At 41.3% G+C, this 21,662-nt stretch overlaps 1 protein-coding gene across 1 annotated transcript in view; it reads left to right on the top strand.

Moving 5' to 3' along the window:
* The window catches only part of CCDC30 (coiled-coil domain containing 30), a 143,630-nt gene extending 122,220 nt beyond the window's left edge, over positions 1-21,410 (top strand). The window contains exons 10-15 of the mRNA XM_055255695.2: positions 1,397-1,538; positions 6,796-6,932; positions 9,031-9,145; positions 10,799-10,981; positions 18,233-18,300; positions 18,675-21,410. Coding sequence (XP_055111670.2) covers positions 1,397-1,538; positions 6,796-6,932; positions 9,031-9,145; positions 10,799-10,981; positions 18,233-18,300; positions 18,675-18,885 — 856 coding nt within the window. The 3' untranslated portion in view covers positions 18,886-21,410. The remainder of the gene's footprint in view (positions 1-1,396; positions 1,539-6,795; positions 6,933-9,030; positions 9,146-10,798; positions 10,982-18,232; positions 18,301-18,674) is intronic.
* The last annotated feature ends 252 nt before the right edge of the window (positions 21,411-21,662 follow it).

Below are 21,662 nucleotides of genomic sequence, written 5' to 3'. Positions count from 1 at the left end.
AGTATGTTTAACCACTTGAGGAACTGCCAGGCTGTTTTCCAAAGAGACTATACTATTTTACATTCCTGCCTGCAGTGTATAAGGGTTCCAATTTCTTTGCATCCTTGCCAGCACTTGTTATTATCTGTCATTTTATTCTAGCCATCCTGGTGTGTGTGAAGCAGTATCTCATTGTGCTTTTGATCTTCATTTCCTTAATGGCTAGTAATGTTAAGCATCTTTTCATGTGCTTTTTGGCCATAACTTAGATGTATCTAAGAATCAGAGTCTTGAAAGTGACCTATATGGAACTGGCTTTTAGAAGTCCAGATTCGCTGGGTGGCTTATGCCTGTAATCCCAGCACTTTGGGAGGCTGAGGCAGGAGGATAGCTTGAGGCAGAGTTTAAGACCGCCTGGGCAACATGTGAGACACCCATCTCTACAAAAAATTAAAAAACTTAGCCAGGTGTGGTGGTGTGCACTACTTGGGATGCTGGGGTGGGAGGATTGCTTGAGCTCAGGAGGTCGAGGATGTAGTGAGCCGTGATTGTACCACTGCACTCCAGCCTGGGTGACAGAGTGAGACCCTGTCTCAGAAAAAGAAGAAGAAGAAGAGGTCCAGACTCAATGCAAGGACTGAGAACAGGCCCAGTCATCTGGAAATTAGATAAGATTGAAGTGAGTATATCACTGTCCAAGATACAGCCAAGAATGAGGAAATTTTAAGTTAATGACTGAATTAGTGGAACAGGAGTCAGAATTTAGATGTCAGGGATAAAAAATCAGTTATACCACAATAAAAAAATCAAGGCGTTTCCTAAATTAAACTCAGATGCTAAAGTTATACCACAACCATCAGTACAAGACCAAGGTAGTCCAGGTGCAGTAGCTCACGCCTGTAATCCCAGCACCTTGGGAGGCCGAGGCAGGCAAATCACAAGGTCAGGAGGTCGAGGCCAGCCTGGCCAATATGGTGAAACCTTGTCTCTACTAAAAATACAAAAATTAGCAGGGCATGGTGGCGGGAACCTGTAGTCCCAGCTACTTGGGAGGCTGAAGCAGGAGAATCGCTTGAACCCAGGAGGTGGAGGTTGCAGTGAGCTGAGATCCTGCCACTGCACTCCAGCCTGGGCAACAGAGCAAGACTCCATCTCAAAAAAAAAAAAAAAAAAAGACCAAGATAAGCCAAATACTTGAGTCCACAGCAGTAGTTAAAGCTGGTGTTATGTAGGGAGTTATCCTTGGCCCACTCCCTGAAATGGAGGGCAAGAAGATGTGAGGCAGGATAAGTATCCACATCCAGTGCCAGTCCCCTGACTTAAGCAAGAAGAGGACACCCAAGAAAGGTGCATATTGAGGATGCAAATAAATTTTAACTGTGTTCACATGTGTCTAAACTCAAATTTACTTTTATAGAAACTATAATGAGAAACATCACCAACAAAAAATCAAGCTTCAAAAAGTCAAGTATCGTTTAACTAATGAAGTAGAACTACGAGATAAGAGAATTAACCAATTTGAAGATGAAATTGGAATCTTGCAGCATAAAGTAGAAAAGGTGAGGAACAAATAAAAGGTGAAGAGCTCACTGGTGATTCCCATGATCAGCCTATTTGGAGAAAGCCTTTTCATTTTAAAAATTATTTGAGACTCCTTCATGGTCCTCGTTTTCATTTCTTTTCTTTCCACCATCTTTCAATAAGTAATTCTTTAAGCCCTGACCAAAAGTACATAAGACTCCTAGTGCTGCTGAACGGAACTGAATACTGAAAATACTCTGTACTGCCAACTTATGGTCAATGTCTTGCCTTCAGATGGAGATGCCTTTTCTTGAACACCCCTGAGCACAGACTTCCAAACCACTCTCAGTAACTCATTTCTGCTTTGTGGAGCCCTCATTTTGCCTCAGACTTCAGTGTCAGTTTTAAATGGCAGTGAAGATATGTGATCCTTACTCCTTTATCAGTCCTTGCCTTCAAGCTTTTTTCTAAATATCCATGGTTTCTTTATGTTTGTCATATTGCCCTTGTGACTTAGTGGTGGATGAATAAGCAGGAAATGGGACAGATGAATAGAATCAAATGCAGAATGGTTGTGGGATTATTAAACTACATAAATTCAAGATGGAGAGTAACTGACTAGGCCAGTAAGGTTTTCCCTTCTTGGGATCACTAGCCCTTTCAGAATTTTGAGAACTCTGTCATCACTCTTAAAATATTCATTTCCACACTCAACAAATTTTTATACCATCACTATGTGCCAAGGATACCATAACCATTAATGTAATTTCAGTGATTCCATCAACTATCCTGGAACTCTAGGTCAAGAATTCCCAGGCTATACACAACAAAGCATTTTTGGAGTATAATAGGTGGGTCACAAATATTGCATTCTTAGTTTTAAAAAATTGGCTGGGTGCAATGGTTCATGCCTGTAATTCCAGCACTTTGGGAGGCCAAGGCAGGAGGATTGCTTGAGGCCAGGAGTTCAAGGTTACAGTGAGCTATAATTGTGCTTATGAATAGCCACTGCACTCCAGCCTGGGTAACATAGAGAGGCTCTGTCTCTAACTAAAATAAAAAACTCCTCTTGATACTCTATAGTGAGAGAAGAAAAATAAGTTGGATTTTTGCAGTCCTCCTTTTTTTGCCATTAATTTGCCAAACTTTTAGACACTGAGATTCAGCCTAGAACCAGGAAAAGACTACGGAAAGTGTATAAGAAAAAGTAGCAATCCATTTTAGTAGCACCCATGGGCAAAAAAAAAAAAAAAGAAAAAAGAAAAGAAAAGAAGAGGCAGGGCACGGTGGCTTGCGCCTATAATCCCAGCACTTTAGGAGGCCGAGGTGGGCAGATCACCTGAGGTCAGGAGTTCGAGACCAGCCTGGCCAACATGGTGAAATCCCATCTCTACTGAAAATACAAAAAAATTAGCCGGGCATGGTGGCACACGCCTGTAATTCCAGCTACTCAGGAGGCTGAGGCAGGAGAATCTCTTGAACCCAAGAGGTGGAGGTTGTAGTGAGCTGAGATCATGCCATTGCACTCTAGCCTGGGGGACAAGAGTGAAACTCCGTCTCAAAAAAATAAATAAATAAAGGGAAGAGAAGGAAAGGAAAAAAATGTAGCAACCCTAGTTAATGGGTCCATCAGACATATCATCAGCCTATTTCTATATTATCAGTTCTTTTTCATACTTTTGCATTTTGCTTCTAGGCCAGAAAAACAGTCTTCTGCTTTCAACAGGCATGCTAGCTTTCTTCCTGACTACACTAGGTTGAATAGCTTCCCCTCAAATTCATGTCCTAGAACCTTAGAATGTGACCTTATATAGAAATAGGGTCTTTGCAGATATAATTAGTTAAGTGAGATTATCCTGGATTAGGGTGAATCATAAATCTAAGATGATTGCTGTCCTTATAGGAAGAGGGGAAAACACACAGACAGACACAGACAGGGGAAGAATGCCTCATGATGATGAATTCAGAGACTGGAATGATACAGCTACAAGCCAAGAAATAGCAAAGGTTGCTGGCAACCACTAGAAGCGAGGAGAAAGGCATGCAACACAATCTCTCTTGGAGCCCCCATGAGTAATGAACCCTGACAACAATGTGATTTCAGATTTCTATCACTCAAAACTATGAGAAAATGTTATGGCAGCCCTAGGAAACTAATGCACCTACCCAAAGAACCATAGGTCTTCCTAAAATATGCTGGAGCTCCCAAATAAGCAGAGGCTGAGAGAATAATTGGATCTTTTGCTCACTGCCATTGAAGGGTACTGTGGGCTTTGGCCTTAAATAGACTTGGATTCAAATTCTAGCCCTGCCTGTAAGCTTGGACAAGTCTCTGTGTATCACTTTCCTCATCTGTAAAATGAGGGAAATAATCCCTACCTTACATATACAAGGCTTTTGTGAGTATTAAAACTTAAAATTTCTAAAGTGGTACTTGGTACATACACATTTTTCATAGATGTTATTTTCCTTTTTTTGGTATATAATCTCTCAGAAGGGCCGGGTGTGGTGGCTCATGCCTGTAATCCCAGCTACTTGGGAGGCTGAGGCAGGAGAATTGCTTGAACCAGGGAGGTGGAAGTTGCAGTGAGCCAAGATTGCACCATTGCACTCCAGCCTAGGTGACAAGAGTGAAACTTCATCTCAAAAAAAAAAACCTTAGAAGAATGTTAATTGGTGGATTCATTGTTCACATGAGAAATTGTTAACAGAATTAGAACGACTTAGCCTAGAGAAGACTGATGTTAGAGCTTTTAATGCCACAGTGGTACAAGCCTAGGAATTATTTTATGTATTTTAGGGCCCAAGGACCAGAGCACTGAGCATAAAAATGCCAGATTTGCTTTTTTTTTTTTTTTTTGAGACGGAGTCTCGCTCTGTCACCCAGGCTGGAGTGCAGTGGCGTGATTTTGGCTCACTGCAAGCTCCGCCTCCCGGGTTCACGCCATTCTCCTGCCTCAGCCTCTCCGAGTAGCTGGGACTACAGGCGCCCGCCACCACGCCCGGCTAATTTTTTTGTATTTTTAGTAGAGATGGGGTTTCACCGTGGTCTCGATCTCCTGACCTCGTGATAAGTCTCCAAAAAGTAATGCCACTTCCTTTGGCTTCATTCCTTCAACTTTTTCTTTATATAATGAGTCAATTGAGACTTCTGTTGTGACCACTCAAACCAGACTTTCCCATTTTATCCTGTTATCACAGCATGTGTCTGGAATTTTTGTTTGTTTTAAAAAATACAGTATTTCCCAAGGACAAGGTGTCAGTCACCTTCCTCATGCAGTACACTTTTTAATCCAGTTAGAGCTGTCTAGGGTTTATCTGTGGGAAGATTGCTTCTATTCTCAATCCTTACCAATACATTATTAATTAAATGTCTTTAAATTATAGCGAGTGAGACTACCATTAGATATTGCAGGGTCTCTGAGATGGACTTCAAAATCTGGAATAGTTTTCTCAGAACATAATCTAATCTACATCCTATAGGTCTTTAATAATAGATGGATGGCCAGGCATGGTGGCTCATGCCTGTAATTCTAGCACTTTGGGAGGCCGAGGTGGGTGCATCATCTGAGGTCAGGAGTTTGAGACCAGCCTGACCAACATGGCAAAACCCCATTTCTACTAAAAGTACAAAAATTAGCTGGGCGTGGTGGTGGGCACCTATAATCTCAGCTACTCAGGAGGCTGAGGCAGGAGAATTGCTTGAACCCAGCGGGCAGAGATTGCAGTGAGCCGAGATTGAGCCACTGCACTCCAGCCTGGGTGAAAGAGCAAAACTTTATCTAAAAAAAAAAATTAATAATAATAATAGATGGCCAGTCTTTTCTGAATGACCTACATTCGTATCTTATTTAAAAGAAACATGTAGGTTGGGCACAGCGTCTCATGCCTGTAATCCCGGTCCTTTGGGAGGCTGAAGCAGGAGGATAGTTTGAGGCCAGGAGTTTGAGACCAGCCTGAGCAACAGAGCAAGACCCTGTTCCTACTATTTTATTTTATTTTTTATCTTAAAAAAATTTTTCTGAGACAGAGTCTTGTTCTGTCACCCAGGCTAGAGTGCAGTGGTGTGATCCTAGCTCATTGCAGCCTTGAACTCTACACATGGCTTTTGTGTGTGTGTGTGTGTGTGTCTGTGGAGACGGGGTCTCACCATGTTGACCAGGCTGGTCTCAAACTCCTGGGCTCAAGCAATCCTCCCACACTGGCCTCCCAGAGTACAGGGATTACAGGTGTGAGCCACGGCACCAAGCATCTGACTCTACAAAAAATGTAAAAATTAGCCAGCTGTGGTGGTTCATGCCTGTAGTCCTAGCTACTCAGAAGGCTGAGGCACATGATCGCTTGAGCCCAGGAGTGTGAGGTTACAGTGAGCCATGATTGTACCACTGCACTCCAGTCTGGATGACAGAGCTAGACCCTGTCTAAAAAAAAAAAAAACAGCTGGACACAGTGGCTCACGCCTGTAATCCCAAACCTTTGGGAGGCCGAGGTGGGCAGATCACTTGTGGTCAGGAGTTTGAGATCAGCCTGGCCAACATGGCGAAACCCTGTCTCTACTAAAAATATGAAAATTAGCTGGGTATGGTAGTGGATGCCTGTAATCCCAGCTACTCGGGAGGCTGAGGCTGAACCTGAGAGGCAGAGGTTGTAGTGAGCCGAGATAGTGCCACTGCACTCCAGCCTGGGCAACAGAGCAAGACTCCATGTCAAAAACAAAACAAAACAAACAAAAAAACAACATGATCTCACTGCTTTCAGGGTCATGAAAAAGAAGAAAAAAAATACATGACATGGGCTGGGCATGGTGGCTCACGCCTGTAATCCCAGCAATTTGGGAGGCCAAGGTGGGCAGATCACAAGGTCAGGAGATAGAGACCATCCTGGCTAACACAGTGAAACCCCATCTCTACTACAAATACAAAAAAATTAGCTGGGCGTGGTGGCGGGCACCTGTAGTCCCAGCTACTCAGGAGGCTGAGGCAGGAGAATGGCGTGAACCCGGGAGGCGGAGCTTGCAGTGGGCAGAGATCACACCACTGTATTCCAGCCTGGGTGACAGGGCAAGTTCTGTCTTTAAATTATATATATATGACATGACATAAAATAACCTCTCGAAAATTGAAAAACTATTTAGCTACAGTGAATGACAATGTCATCAAACAGAAACAGACTAGGGGACAGGAGAAAAAAAAGTAAATAATGGAAAATTTCTGCTAGATTTAGAAACAGCCTTATGCTCTTAAATTTCTCATTCTTTCTCCTGCTGTGGTAATTAGGAGACTTTCTAATCCCTAGGAGAAGGCAATACAGGACCAGATCACTGCCCAAAATGATACCCTGCTTCTAGAAAAAAGGAAACTTCAGGAGCAAGTCATAGAGCAAGAACAGTTGATCCACAGCAACAAATGGACAATATCTTCCATCCAGAGCAGGTAGGTGCCATCCTGCCTGGGAGCCAATAAACTCCACAAGAGGATGTTTCTCCCTCAACAAAGAGATGGTTCTAGAGACTGTCCTTTGAGATTGTAGCCTACCCTATAACTCTCGCTCTGCTGTCTGCTGTTTTCAGCAGATCATACAAGTGGCCAAAATTATTAAATTAAAAAGAAAAATATCATGGAGGAGGCTGGTTGCCTATTTAGACAGGCTGTTTCATAATGTCATTGCCTCACTGAGGACTTGGCTGTGTGCATTCTGGCCTGTCATTTTGTGTGTGTTGATCCACATTTTTATTATTTGATACCTATGGAATCAAGGTAGAACAAGAGAGAATTAGGCTCACAGAAGTAACTTAAATTCATGAAATCCACAGGATATCAGCGTATTAATTTTTAATGAGAAATATTATAAGCAGAAAATAAGTCATATATCAGCCAGCCTGAGCATTCTCTTCTTCATAGGAGACTTTAATTATAATCCAAGAGAGTGGGCTGGTGATAACAAATAATGTCACCAATAATAACTGGAATGATTAAGATTTGCCTGAGCAATTACTATATGCTAGGCACTGTTCTAAGCTCTTTCGTTCATTTAATCCTGACACCAATCCCAGGAGAGAGGCACTATTAGCCTTATTTTACAGATAGGAAGCCAAGGTCTAGAGAGGTGAGGGAACTCACTCAGCCCAGTCAGTGACAGAGCAGCATGTGGACCTCAGCAGCCTGGCCCTAGACCACGGCACCATAGTCTGGGGAGAGGACTGCCAAGCAGACTGGAATGTTCTTGTCCACTGCTTTGGGCACACGTCTCTGAGCAGGCTTGGAGAATCTCTGATCTTTTACTGTCTGTGTCTCCCCTTTTAGATGTCCCATATAAATCATTGCTCTTCTCAAACTGTCATAGCTTCTGACAGTCAGGATCCAACACAATTAACTCATTACCTTTGCATTAACATTAATAATCTTTCTATCTTGCCTTACTGATGACACAATCACCTGGACTGGACTTGAATGTTTTCCTTAGAGTAAGTTTCTTCCAAGGAGTATTTCCTCATTTTACAGATAAGGAAACTGAGGCTCAGATTTGTCACAACAGTGTATATTTCATCAGGTTGCTGTGCATATTAAATGAGCTAATACATGAAAAGTTTTAAGTGCTTACTGTGTGGGTAGGTTACATTGCATAAGTATATGGCAAGTACTTGAAACATGGTTGCTGCTGCTGCTACCACTATTTCTACTTCACAAGAAATCAGAATCAGATCAGTATGAGAACAGAACCAGATATAAGCTATGTAGCTACAATATTTGAAGGGATACAGAGTCTCTCTTGTTTCATTTCCACCCTAAATGGGATCATATCCTTCCTTAAATTTTTCAAGGGCTAGAATTAATACTCTTGTACATGTATTTAATAACCATGTACAGCCCAGAAGCTTATTAACTTTTACTTGGTGTATTAGGGTTTTCTTAGAGGAAAAGAACAGAATAGGAGACATATATATGTATATGTAAAGGAGAGTGTGTATAAAGAGGAGTCTTTACTATATAAAGAGGAGTTTATTAAGTATTAACTTACACAATCACAAGGTCCACCACAGGCTGTCTGCAAGCTGAGGAGCAAGGAGAGCCAGTCTGAGTCCCAAATCTGAAGAACTCAGAGTCCTGTGTTCGAGGGCAGGAAGCATCCAGCATGGGAGAAAGATGTAAACTAGGAGGCGAGGTCTGTCTCTCTTTTTCACATTTTTCTGCCTGCTTTATATTCACTGGAAGCTGATTAGATTGTGCCCACCAGATTAAGAGTGGATCTGCCTTCCCCAGCCCACTGACTCAAATGTTAATCTCTTTTGGCAACACCCTCACAGACACACCCAGGATAATACTTTGTATCCCTCAATCCAATCAAGTTGACACACAGTATTAAACATCACACTTGGTCTTGGAATATGGTGGGAATTATTCTGTCAAACTTGCTTCTAAAATCTGGACAGCGGTCTAAGATCCAGGGCCAGTGGGAAGTGGGACGTAGTTTTGGGTTTTTAGTAATGATACAGAAATTTCTAATCATGCCACTGATTTATGCCATTCTTAGGGTACTTTACATGGATAAAGAAAATAAGCAATTACAGGAACATAGTCTTCGTCTCACACAGCAGATTGGCTTCTTAGAGCGAATTATAAGGAGCATCCATATTCGCAGAGGAGAGGTAAGATGTGTGCTTCCTATTGGGCCTGCCTTTAATGTGAAGTTCGGGTTGCTACGGCTGCTGTGCTGTCTCTTCCCTTCATCTTTATGTAGCTGTAGCTGGGCTTTTGGCCTCATGGTAGGCTGTGGCAAAGAGGCTCTTGGCTGCACACCAGGATGGCAGACCCTGAGACTGCTCTTGATCAGCCAGATTTTAGTAAACTATCTCCTCCTGTGTGATCTCCAAGCAATCTGTATATGCCTCATAGCTTCTTCCTTAATACACTGTATTGTCATTGCCCTTTTTCTTCTCTATCTCATTAACTCAGCAGTGAGTTCCTGGAGGGCAAGGAGTGTATCTCATATATTACTGTATCTATGGACAGGTACTCCATAAATATTTGAGTATGAATAAATATTCAGTGTTTTAACATATGTGCCTCATTCTCAACAGCACTGTTTGCCATGTATGATTCTAGCCCCATCTAAAACATGAGCAAATCTGAGACTCTGAAGTAAAGTGAAGTTTGCTATGGCAAAGAGTCAAGCCTAATGAGAGCATCTGAGTGAAAGAAAAGCAATTATGTTCCAAAAGTCCAAGCAGACAAGTGGCCAAATACAGAGAGATGCAGAAAATAATACAGGTTCAGATCAGGTCCATAATCTGTCTGGTAAGCAAGTCAGCAAGAGGGACTTCAATGAACAGAATCATATTCTGAAACCAAGATGGAGGCTGATTACTTTCTTCTCTGGTTTATATCACCTACTAGATGTTTCTTCCCAAGATACTGGACAGTAGATCCTGCTTGTTGATCACTGTTGCTGTAAGACCTGTTTGGTCTCAGAGAGGTGATTATTTCCAAGCTGTATGAGTGGGTTTTTGGTTTGTTTTCTGATTTTGTCAAAAGTAGAACTGCCAAGTAGTGTGGCTTGGTATCCAGTAATTTATGTCTTTCCTTGAGCTACAACTGTTTTCAATTGTCTAGTCATTCATTCTTTTATTTATTCATTCAACAAATACTTATCAATTCCAGGAAATGGCCTAGGTCCTAGGAATAAAAAGATAGTCCCTGTTTTCAGAGGCCTTTGGTCTAGCAGAGAAGGACAGACACATTTGTAAATAAGTACTATAGTATTACAGGTGCTGAGTTAGAAGACTTAATGGAGTATGTCTGGGACCAATAGCTTTGCGATCTATATTGTTACCCTTGAATCAAGATAAGAATGGTCATATGGCCCAGCGCGGTGGCTCACGCCTGTAATCCCAGCACTTTGGGAGGTCGAGGCGGGCGGATCACGAGGTCAGGAGATCGAGACCATCCTGGCTAACACGGTGAAACCCCGTCTCTACTAAAAATACAAAAAATTAGCTGGACGAGGTGGCGGGCGCCTGTAGTCCCAGCTACGTGGGAGGCTGAGGCAGGAGAATGGCGTGAACCCCGGGGGGGCGGAGCCTGCAGTGAGCCGAGATTGCGCCACTGCACTCCAGCCTGGGCGACAGAGCGAGACTCCGTCTCAAAAAAAAAAAAAAGAAAAGAAAAGAATGAAAAGAATGGTCACATGGATCAGAACTATAGCACATCAGACTCAATATTCCATATGTGTCCAAGGTACTAACTTCTAACATCTTGATACCTATTGGAATAAATAACTCCAAAATTGTTTTTAAACTTAGAATCTTAAGGAGTTTCCTGTTCCAAAATGGTGGCATAGAGGCAAGCTGGCTTCTCTCCCTCCAACAAAGAAACAGAAAGAAACATACAGCACTGAGGTCTTCACCAGCAACAATGGAGAACTCCAGCATGAGGATGAGTCAGTTCCTGAGGCCACAGAGAAGTGGAAACACTCCGAGCAGATGGTAGGAGAATCCAACTTCCACATCCACAATTCCCTTCCCCACATTCTGCCAGGCACCCACTGTTTGGAAAATCCCTAAACTTGTGGTTTCTACACTGGAAAAAGTAAAACTGAGGTAGTCAAACAGATTTCCCACTTTCTTGGGTTTCCTAGCCAGAAACCTGTCCTTGTCTTAACCCACAGGTAGTATCACAACTTCCTGCAGGCAGAAATATCCCTGAAGACAGGCATAACCCTGAAATATCCCTGAAACAGAAGAGGTGGGACTCTGCTCTGTAACCCAGCCAAAGAAGGCATAAGAGTGGCTGTAGGAGCTATGTCCCCCAGGTCTCCTGGGCATGAGCCCCTAGACAGCCTTCCCTCACTGCCAGGATAATCCCTTTGGGACCTCCCCTATTTGGGACAGGCAGTGCTGTTACCATTTACTAGAGCCAAGGTGAACCTGGGCTGAAGGTGCCACCTAGAGCCAAAAAGGAGGTAGGGATCTAGCATTAAAGATTTGGCTGGGTGCAGTGGTTCATGCCTGTAATCCACTTTGGGAGGCTGCAGTGGATGGATCACCTGAGGTCAGGAGTTCGAGACCAGCCTGGCCAACATGGTGAAACCCCATCTCTACTAAAAATACAAAAAAATTAGCTCGGTGTGGTGGTATGTGCTTGTAATCCCAGTTACTCAGGAGGCTGAGGCAGGAGAATCACTTGAACCTGGGAGGCAGAGGTTGCAGTGAGCCAAGACTGAGCCACTGCACTCCAGCCTGGGTGACAGAGCGAGACTCCATCTCAAAAAAATAAATAAAATCAATGCAAAAAAATAAAAGTCACCAAGTAGCTGAATGGATGAAGAAATAAAACCCAACTATATGTTGCCCTCAAGAAACCCATCTCACCTATAAAGACACACAGACTGAAAAGGAGTGGAAAAAGATATTCCATGCACCTGGAAACCAAAGAGGAGCAGGACTAGCTATAGTCATGTCAGATAAATTAGACTACAAGTGAAAGACTAAAAACGACAAGGACGGTAACCTATATAATGATAAAAGGGCCAATTCAGCAGGAGAATATAACAATTATAAATATCTATGCATCCAACACCAGAGCTCCCAAATATATAAGGCTAACATTAATAGAACTGAAGTGAGAGATAGACTGCAACACAAAAATAGTGGGGACTTTAACACCCAACTCTCCATAATGGACAGATCATCCTAACAGAAAATCAACAAATAGTGGAGTTAAACTACACACTAGACCTAATAGATCTAACTTACACTTATGGAACATACCCACTGCTGCAGAATACACATTCTTTTCATCAGCACATAGAACATTTTTCAGAATAGACCATACCTTATACCACAAAACAAGCACAAATTCGAAAAATAGAAATTGTGTCAAGTATCTTCTTTGAACACAATGAAATGAAACTAGAAATCAATAACAGGAAAAACCATGGAAACTACACAAGCACATGGAAATAAAACAACATATTCCCAAATGACCAATGGGTTAATTAAGAAATTAAGATAGAAATTTTAAAATATCTTAAAACAAATGGAAATGGGAATACAAAATCTATGGGATATGATAAAAGCAATATTAAGAGGGAAGTTTTTTGTTGTTATTTGTTTGTTTGTTTTTAGATGGAATTTCACTCTTGTTGCCCAGGCTGGAGTGCAATGGCGCAATCTTGGCTCACCGCAACCTCCACCTCCCGGGTTCAAGCGATTCTCCTGCCTCAGCCTCCTGAGTAGCTGGAATTACAGGCATGTGCCACCATGCCTGGCTAATTTTGTATTTTTAGTAGAGACGGGGTTTCTCCATGTTGGTCAGGCTGGTCTGGAACTCCCGACAGGTGATCCGCCTGCCTCGGCCTCCCAAAGTGCTGGGATTATAGGCATGAGCCACCATACCTGGCCTTAACTGGGAAGTTTATAGCAATAAACACCTACATCCAAAAAGTGGAAAGACTTCAAATTACCTGAAGATGCACCTCAAGAAACTAGAAAAGCAAGAACAAACCAAACCCAAAATTGATAGAAGGAGAGAAATAATAAAGATTAGAGCAGGCCAGGCGTAGTGGCTCACACCTGTAATCCCAGCATTTTGGGAGGCCGAGGCGGGCGGATCACGAGGTCAGGAGATCGAGACCATCCTGGTTAACACAGTGAAACCCTGTCTCTACTAAAAATACAAAAAATTAGCCGGGCGTGTTGGCACTCACCTGTAATCCCAGCTACTCAGGAGGCTGAGGTAGCAGAATCACTTGAACTTGGGAGGCAGAGGTTGCAGTGAGCCGAGATCATGCCACTGCACTCCAGCCTGGGTGAAAGAGCAAGACTCTGTCTCAAAACAAAACAAATAAACAAAAAAAAAAGATTACAGCAGAAATAAATGAAATTGAGATTAAAAGAACAATATAAAAGATCAATGAAACAAAAAGTTGAGTTTTTTTTTAAGATAAACAAAATCAACAAATCTTTAGCCAGACTAACTAAGAAAAAAAGAGAGAAGACCCAAATAAATAAATCAGAAATGAAAAAGGAGACATAACAACTGAGATCTCAGAAATACAAAGAATCATTACAGACTATTATGAATAACCATATGCCAACAAATAGGAAAACCTAGAAGAAATGGATAAATTTCTGGAAACATACATCCTACCAAGATTGAACCATAAAGAAATAGAAAACTTCAACAAATCAATAATGAATCATGAGATCAAAGCCATAATAAAAAGTCTCCCAACAAAGAAAAGATCAGAACCTGCTGGATTCACTCCTGAAGTCCACCAAATATTTAAAGAAGGAATACCAATCTTACTCAAACTCTTCAAAAAAAAAAATAAAGAGGAGGGAATACTAACAAACTCATTAAATGAGGCCAGCATTACCCAGATGCCAAAGCCAGGTGAGACTATAAAAAGATCATTCACCATGATCAAGTGAGATTTGTCCCAGGAATACAAGGATGGTTCAACATATGCAAATCAATAAACATGATACACCATATTAATAGAATGAAGGACAAAACCCATATGATCATCTTATTATATACAGAAAAAGCATTGACAAAATTCAAATCCTTTCATGATAAAAACTCTCAAAAAATTAGGTTTAGAAGGAATATACCTCAATACAATAAAGGCCATATATGACAAGCCCACAGCTAACCTTATACTCAATGGTGAAAAGTTGGAAGCTTTTTCTCAAAGATCAAGGACAAGACTAGGATGCCCATGCTCACCACTTCTATTTCATGTATACTGGAAATCTTTGCCAGAGCAATTAGGCAAGAGAAAGAAATAAAAGGCATCCAAATAGGAAAGGAAACAGTGAAACTGTGTCTATTTGTTGACAACATGATCTTATATGTAGAAATCCCTAAAAACTGTTAGAACTAAGAAGCAAGTACAGTAAAGTTGCAGGATACAAAATCAACACACCAAAATCAGTAGTGCTTCTATACACCAACAACACATTATCCAAAAAAGAAATCAAGAAAATAATACCATTTACAATAACTACAAAATAAATAAACTACTTAGGAATAAATTTACCCAAAGAGGTGAAAGATCTGTATACTTAAAACTACAAAACTTTGATGAAATAAATTGAAGAAAATACAATAAATGAAAAGATATTAGTGTTCATGAATTGAAAGAATTAATATTGCTAAAACGCCCATACCACCCAAAGCAATCTATAGGTTCAGTGCAATACCTATCAAAATTCCAATGTCATTTTTCATAGAAATAGAAAAAGCAGTCCTAAAATTCATGTGGAACTACAAACCCCCCAAATAGCCAAGGCAATATTCAGCAGAAAGAACAAAGCTGGAGGCCTCATACGACCTGATTTCAAACTATATTACAGGTTGGGCATGGTGGCTCAGGCTTGTAATCCCAGCACTTTGGGAGGCTGAGGGGGGAAGATTGCTTGAGCCCAGGAGTTTGAGACCAGCTTGTGCCCAGGAGTTCAAAACCAACATGGCAAAACCCCATCTCTACAAAGAAGTAAAAAATTAGCTGGGCATAGTAATCTCAGCTACTTGGGAGGCTGAGGCAAGAGGATTGCTTGAACCCAGGTGGTAAAGGTTGCAGTGAGCCATGATTGTGCCACTGCACTCCAGCCTGGGTAACAGAACAAGACCCAGTCTAAAATAAATAAATAAATATATATATATATATGTGTGTGTGTGTGTGTGTGTGTGTGTGTGTGTGTGTGTATAACAGAACTACAGTAATAAAAACAACATGGGACTGGCATTAAAATAGACACATTGACCAAATGAAACAGCATAGAGAGCCTAAAAACAAACCCACACATTTACAGTCAATTGATTTTTCTTTTTCTGTTGCCCAGGCTGGAGTGCAGTGGTGCAATCATAGCTCACTGCAGCCTCAACTTCCTGGGCTCAAGCAATCCTCCCACCTCAGCCTTCCAAGTAGCTGGAACCATAGGTGCACACCATCACACTCAGCTAATTCTTTAAATTTTTTGTAGTGATGGAGTCTTGTCATGTTGTCCAGGCTGGTCTCAAACTCCTGGGCTTAAGCAATGCTTCTGCCTTGGCCTCCCAAAGTGCTGGGATTATAGGTGTCAGACACCACACCTGGCCTACAGTCAGTTAATTTTTTGACAAAGGATGAAAATGACATTGAGAAAAGGACAGTCCCTTCAACAAAACAGTATTAAGAAAACTGGATATCTACGTGCAGAAGAATGAAAGTGGACCGTTACCTAACACCACATTAAAAAATCAACTCCAAATGGATTAAAGACTTAAAGACAAGACCTGAAATTGTAAAACTACTAGAAGAACACTACATGGGGAAAGAACTACATGATGTTGATCTGGACAACGATTTTTTCAATTTGACGCGAAAAGCTCAGGGAACAAAAACAAACATATACAAATGGGATGGTGTTAGGTAACATGGGCACAGTAAGATGGCGCCGGTTCCGTGTTCTTCACCCCCAGTTCCCGGTTCTCCACCCCGCGAGCCCGCCAAGAGAAGGCCAATCAGGGAAGAACACCTCCTGCCTTTTACTCAAACCCCACCCCTAAGCCAATCACCGATGCCCGAGTAGCCCCACTGAGTATAAAAACCCAGCACCTAAGCAGCTCGCCCCTTCTTCCTTCCTTCTCCTCCTCTGCGTGTTGTCGCTTTGGTGCCTCCAATAAAATCTCTTGACCGCGACCAGCGTGTCTTTGGCTTGAGCCCGATCGGGTCCGACTCTTTGAGATGGGATTACATCAAACTAAAAAGCTTCTGCACAGCAAAAGAAACAGTTAACAGAGTGAAGAGGCAACCTATGGATTGGGAGAAAATATCTGTAAGCTACACACCTGATAAGGGATTAATATCCAAAATACATAAGGATCTCAACTCAATAGCAAGAACACAACCCAATTAAAAAGTGGGCAAAGGGCCTGAATAGACATTTCTCAAAAAAAAGACATACAAATGGACAACAGATATATGAAAAAAAAAGCTCAACATCATGAATTGTTATGGAAATGTACATTAAAACTGCAATGGGATATCACCTCACACCTGTCAAAATGACTGTTATCAAAAAGATGAAAGATAAGGGCCAGGCATGGTAGCCCAAACCTGTAATCCTAGCAGTTTGGGAGGCTGAGGTGGGAAGACTGCTTGAGGTCAGGAGTTCCAGACCAGCCTGGGCAACACAGCAAGACCCTGTATCTACAAAAAATTTTTTTTTATTTTAATTAGTTGGGTGTGGTGGTGTGCACCTGTGGTTGTAGCTTCTCAGGAGGCTGAGGTGGGAGGATTCCTTAAGCCCAGGAGGTCAAGGCTGCAGTGAACTATGTTCATGCTACTGCACTCCAGCCTGGGTGACAGAGCAACACCCTATCTCAACAAACCAAAAATATGAAAGATAATGTGTTGGCAAGGATGTGGAGAAAAGGGAAACCTTGTACACTGTTGTTTGGAATATAAATTAGTACAGCAATTATGGAAAACTGTGTGGAGTTTCCCCAACAAAGTGAAACTAGAACGACCATATGATCCAGCAATCTTACTTCTGAGTATACATCCAAAGGATTTGAAGTCAGTATGTGATATACACTATGGTGTGTGAAAATGTGGTATGTAGATATGATACAATACTATTTAACCTTAAAAAGGAGGGAAATTCTGTACTTTGCAGCAACGTCGGTGAACCTGGAGGACATTATGCTAAGTGAAAAAAGCCTGGCACAGAAAAACAAATACCACATCTTCTCACTTAAATGTGGAATCTAAAACAATTGAACACATGTAGGCATAGAACAAAATGCTGGTTACCAGAGGCTGAGAGGTGGGGAGGCAATGGGGAGATGTTGGCCAAAGGTGCAATGTTTCAGTTAGACAGGAAGAGTAAGTATTTGAGGTGATGGATATGTTAATTACCTCAATCCAATCATTCCATATTATATATCATAGTGTCACTTTGTACCCCATAAGTATAGGCACTTATAATTTGTCAATATTCAATAGTATAAATAAAAATTTAAAAAAACTTTCTGACCATCATAATATCCAAGAGAAATAAAAATATATGTCCTACCAGAAACTTGCACATAAATATTCACAGCAGCATTATTCATAATAACTAAAAAGTGAAAACAACCCACTCTCCATGCCCTGATGAATGGATAAACAAAATGTGTTTTATCCAAACGCTGGAATATTATTCAGCCATAAAAGACATAAAGTATTGATACTTACTATAACATAATGAAGCTTGAAAACATGATAATATTTTAAAGAAGGCGGACATAAAAGGCCACATATTGTATGATTCCATTTATATGAAACATCCAGAATAAGGAAATCCATAAAGACAGAAAGTATATTAGTGATTGCCAAGGATTCGGGGGAGGAATAAATGGGGAGTAGACTGCTCCTGGGTATGGGCTTTTTTGGGGGGTGATGAAAATGTTCTGGAATTAGACAGTGGTGATGGTTGCATAAGTGTGTGAGTACATTAGAAAGCACTCAATTGAACCCGTTAAAAGGGAAAACTTTATAGTATGTGAATTACTTCTCAACAAAGCAGTTATTTTAAAAATAAAATTTTCTGCAATATCTCCAAAATATATATAACAAAAGAAGCAAGGGGTACCATGTGTGTAAAACTAGATAGACAGATATAGATAGATCATATCTATCTAGGATCAGATAGCTAATGGTTTATCATTATAACTTTTCACATTCATCCTTTCTTTCCTTTTAGGAAACAACAATTAGTGACGTACTTGAATCCGAAGTAGTGAATGAAATATTGCCTTTATCAAACTCCAGGTTAGTAAAGTCAAGACAAGTAAAGTCAAGTCTATGTGAGATGGACTCTCAGCCATGCCTGAAAGTCGTGGCTGCCTAACTAGTCCTGGATTGCTGGCTTGAGAAGGCATAGCATTCTGGGGTCATTTTCTCTACATGAATTATTTGAATCTTCTTCCAATTCCTCCCCTTGCCACTCCTTCAACCCTAAACCCCACAGAATCCTGACTTAAGGTAGGAAATAAAATATGAACATAGGTTTAAGGTAAATTTTATTTGGCTTTCTTTGTGTAACAGTTGCAAAAAATTGAAATTCTGTCAATGCCTGTATCCCTGTAACCCCAAACTGCTACCAACAAACTCTACATGATGTCCTCACATATGGCCTTCCTTAGTTTTTCAGGAAAAGGTTTGGTAGAGTCATTTGTAAGTCTTCAAGAGACTGAAGAGATCAAGTCAAAAGAAGCAATGGCAGGTTCAAAGTCCCCTGAAAAGTCCCCTGAGAATCTTGTGTGTTCACAGAATTCTGAGGCTGGATACATAAATGTGGCTTCTCTGAAGGAGACACATGGTATACAAGAACAAGACCAAAAGTCAGAACTATAAAATCACTGGTGCCTAAAGCTATACCGAACAAAACTGCTAACTTAAAGCCTGGACAAAAGGTGGACCATGACACTGAGAAGAGTTACCACAGATCCCAAATGGATATCAGCCAAGAGTCTTCAAAACTGCTGATAAATTCATTAAAGCAGTTGCAAAAATGGATTTCTCAAGTTTGTTTGATATCCTCAGATGCCTTGTATTGACCAAAATATTGACTTTAGTTCAATGATTTATTTAGGTTTCTCTTCAGCAGAGCACATGTATGGTTAACTCAACATTCTTTCCCATTATCCTGGGTATCTTTTCTGATTTATTTTTTAAGAGTAAGAATAATACAGTCACATTAAAGCAAATTTTGTTTTTTAAAAAACCCTCCTACGCTGGGTGTGGTCCCAGCACTTTGGGAGGCCGAGGTGGGTGGATCATGAGGTCAGGAGATTGAGACCATCCTGGCTAACACGGTGAAACCCTGTCTCTATTAAAAATACAAAAAAATTAGCCGGGCATGGTGGCGGGTGCCTGTAGTCCCAGCTACTCGGAAGGCTGAGGCAGGAGAATGGCGTGAACCCGAGATAGCGCCACTGCACTCCAGCCTGGGTGACAGAGTGAGACTCCGTCTGAAAAAAAGCAAAAAACAAAAACAAAAACCCTCCTATAATACCACAACCTTTTTTTTTTTTTTTTGAGACGGAGTCTCTTACTCTGTCACCCAGGCTGAAGTGCAGTGGCATGATCTCCGCTCACTGCAACCTCTGCCTCCCAGGTTCAACCAATTCTCCTGCCTCAGCCTCCCGAGTAGCTGGGATTATAGGCACCCGCCACCACGCCCAGCTAATTTTTGTATTTTTAGTAGGGACAAGGTTTCACCATGTTGGCCATGCTGGTCTCGAACTCCTGACCTCAGGTGATCCACCTACCTCAGCCTTCCAAAGTGCTGGGATTACACCAATACCACAGTCTTGACACAACTATTTTTATTTTACAATTATTCCCTTTTGGTCCTAATTCAAGTACATATATTCTAAATGGTTATTATAATATTGTATATTCATTTTCACAGTTCAATTTTTAATTTACTGTATATACCATGGAAACATTTTCAATCGCTATATGATATTCAATCATGTTGATGTTCTATAATTATTTTTATGGGAAAAGTTTTAAATGTTTAATGACGAAGATTTAGGGCAATACATTATTTAAAAGTGGATAGGAGGTCGGGCACGGTAGCTCACACCTGTGATCTCAGCACTTTGGGAGGCTGAGGTGGGCAGATCACCTGAGGTCAGGAGTTCGAGACCAGCTTGGCCAACTTGGGGAAACCCCGTCTCTAACAAAAATACAAAAACAATTAGCCAGGTGTGGTGGTGCGTGCGCCTGTAGTCCCAGCTACTGGGGAGGCTGAGGCAGGAGAATCGCTTGAACCCGACAGGCAGAGGTTGCAGTGAGCCAAGACTGCACCACTGCACTCCAGCCTGGGTGACAGAGCAAGACTCCATCTCGAAAAAATAAATTAAAATAAATAAAATAAAATAAAATAAATAAAATAAAATAAATAAAATAATAAAATAAATAAAATAAACTAAAATAAAGGATAGGAAAATACCAAGAGCTTTTCCTGGGGGAGGGGGTATGAGAAGAGAGTTCACATAAACCCCATTACATAGAAACTACCCCTAAATATTTCCAAACAGGAGGAGTACAAAGGAGGTGAACAGTCTCCAGCTCATCTTTAGTGTAGTGGGACTGCTTCTTCAGAAAAGATCAGCAACATTCACATCCATTTCATCTATCAGGGTGGAACAGTACTGCTCAGTATCTCTGAGGATGTGGATGTTCTATAAATTAAACGTTCTCTTGTTTGGCATTTAAGTTGTTTTTACTTTTGTTTTTTGAGACAGGGTCTCACTCTCTAACCCAGGCTGGAGTGCAGTGGTGTGATTACTGCTCATGCAGCCTCAACCTCCCATGCTTAAGTGATCCTCTCTCCTCAGCCTCTCCCAAGTACAGGCACGTGCTACCATGCCTGGCTCATTTTTGTACTTTTTGTAAAGATGAGGTCTCACTCTCACTCTGTTGCTCAAACTGGTCTCAAATTTCTGGGCTCAAGTGATCCTCCACCTAAGCCTCCTAGGTGATAGGATTATAGGATGAGCCTCTATGCCAGGCCTGGTTTTACTTTTTTACTATTTAAGATTATGCTGTGTTGAAGGTCTTTGTGCATGTAGTTCTTTTCTTCTTTTGAATTATTCCAGAAAACAAATTTGCAAGATCAGACTGAGTCAAAGGATATAAATGTTAATATTGCTCTAGGACATCACTTCCTTTGCTTTAAAAAAGGGTTCTGCCTGGCCAGTTGTGGTGGCTCACACCTGTAATCCCAGCATTTTGGGAGGCCGAGGCAGGTGGATCACTTGAGGCCAGGAGTTCAAGACCAGCCAGGCCAACATGGCAAAGCCCTGTCTCTACTAAAAATACAAAAATTAGCCGGGTATGGTGGTGCACACCTGTAGTCCCTGCTATGTGGGAGGCTGAGGCACGAGAATCACCTGAACCCAAGAGGTGGACGTTGCAGTGAGCTGAGACCACTCCACTGTACTCCAGCCTGGGCAAAAAGTGAGACTCTGTCTCAAAAAACAATAATAATAATAAATAAATAAATAATAAAATAAATAAAAAGTGTGTCAACATACTGTTTTCATAGTCAAGTTACTCAACCTCCTTGAGCCTCAATTTCTTGATTCATAAAATGGGAACAATAATAGTTCTCTATCCCA

This window comes from Symphalangus syndactylus, chromosome 12, assembly GCF_028878055.3.
Source record: "Symphalangus syndactylus isolate Jambi chromosome 12, NHGRI_mSymSyn1-v2.1_pri, whole genome shotgun sequence".
NCBI classification, from domain to species: Eukaryota; Metazoa; Chordata; class Mammalia; order Primates; family Hylobatidae; genus Symphalangus; species Symphalangus syndactylus.
The sequence above is the reverse complement of the archived record's forward strand: the minus strand, read 5'-3'. Positions and strand labels throughout refer to the sequence as shown.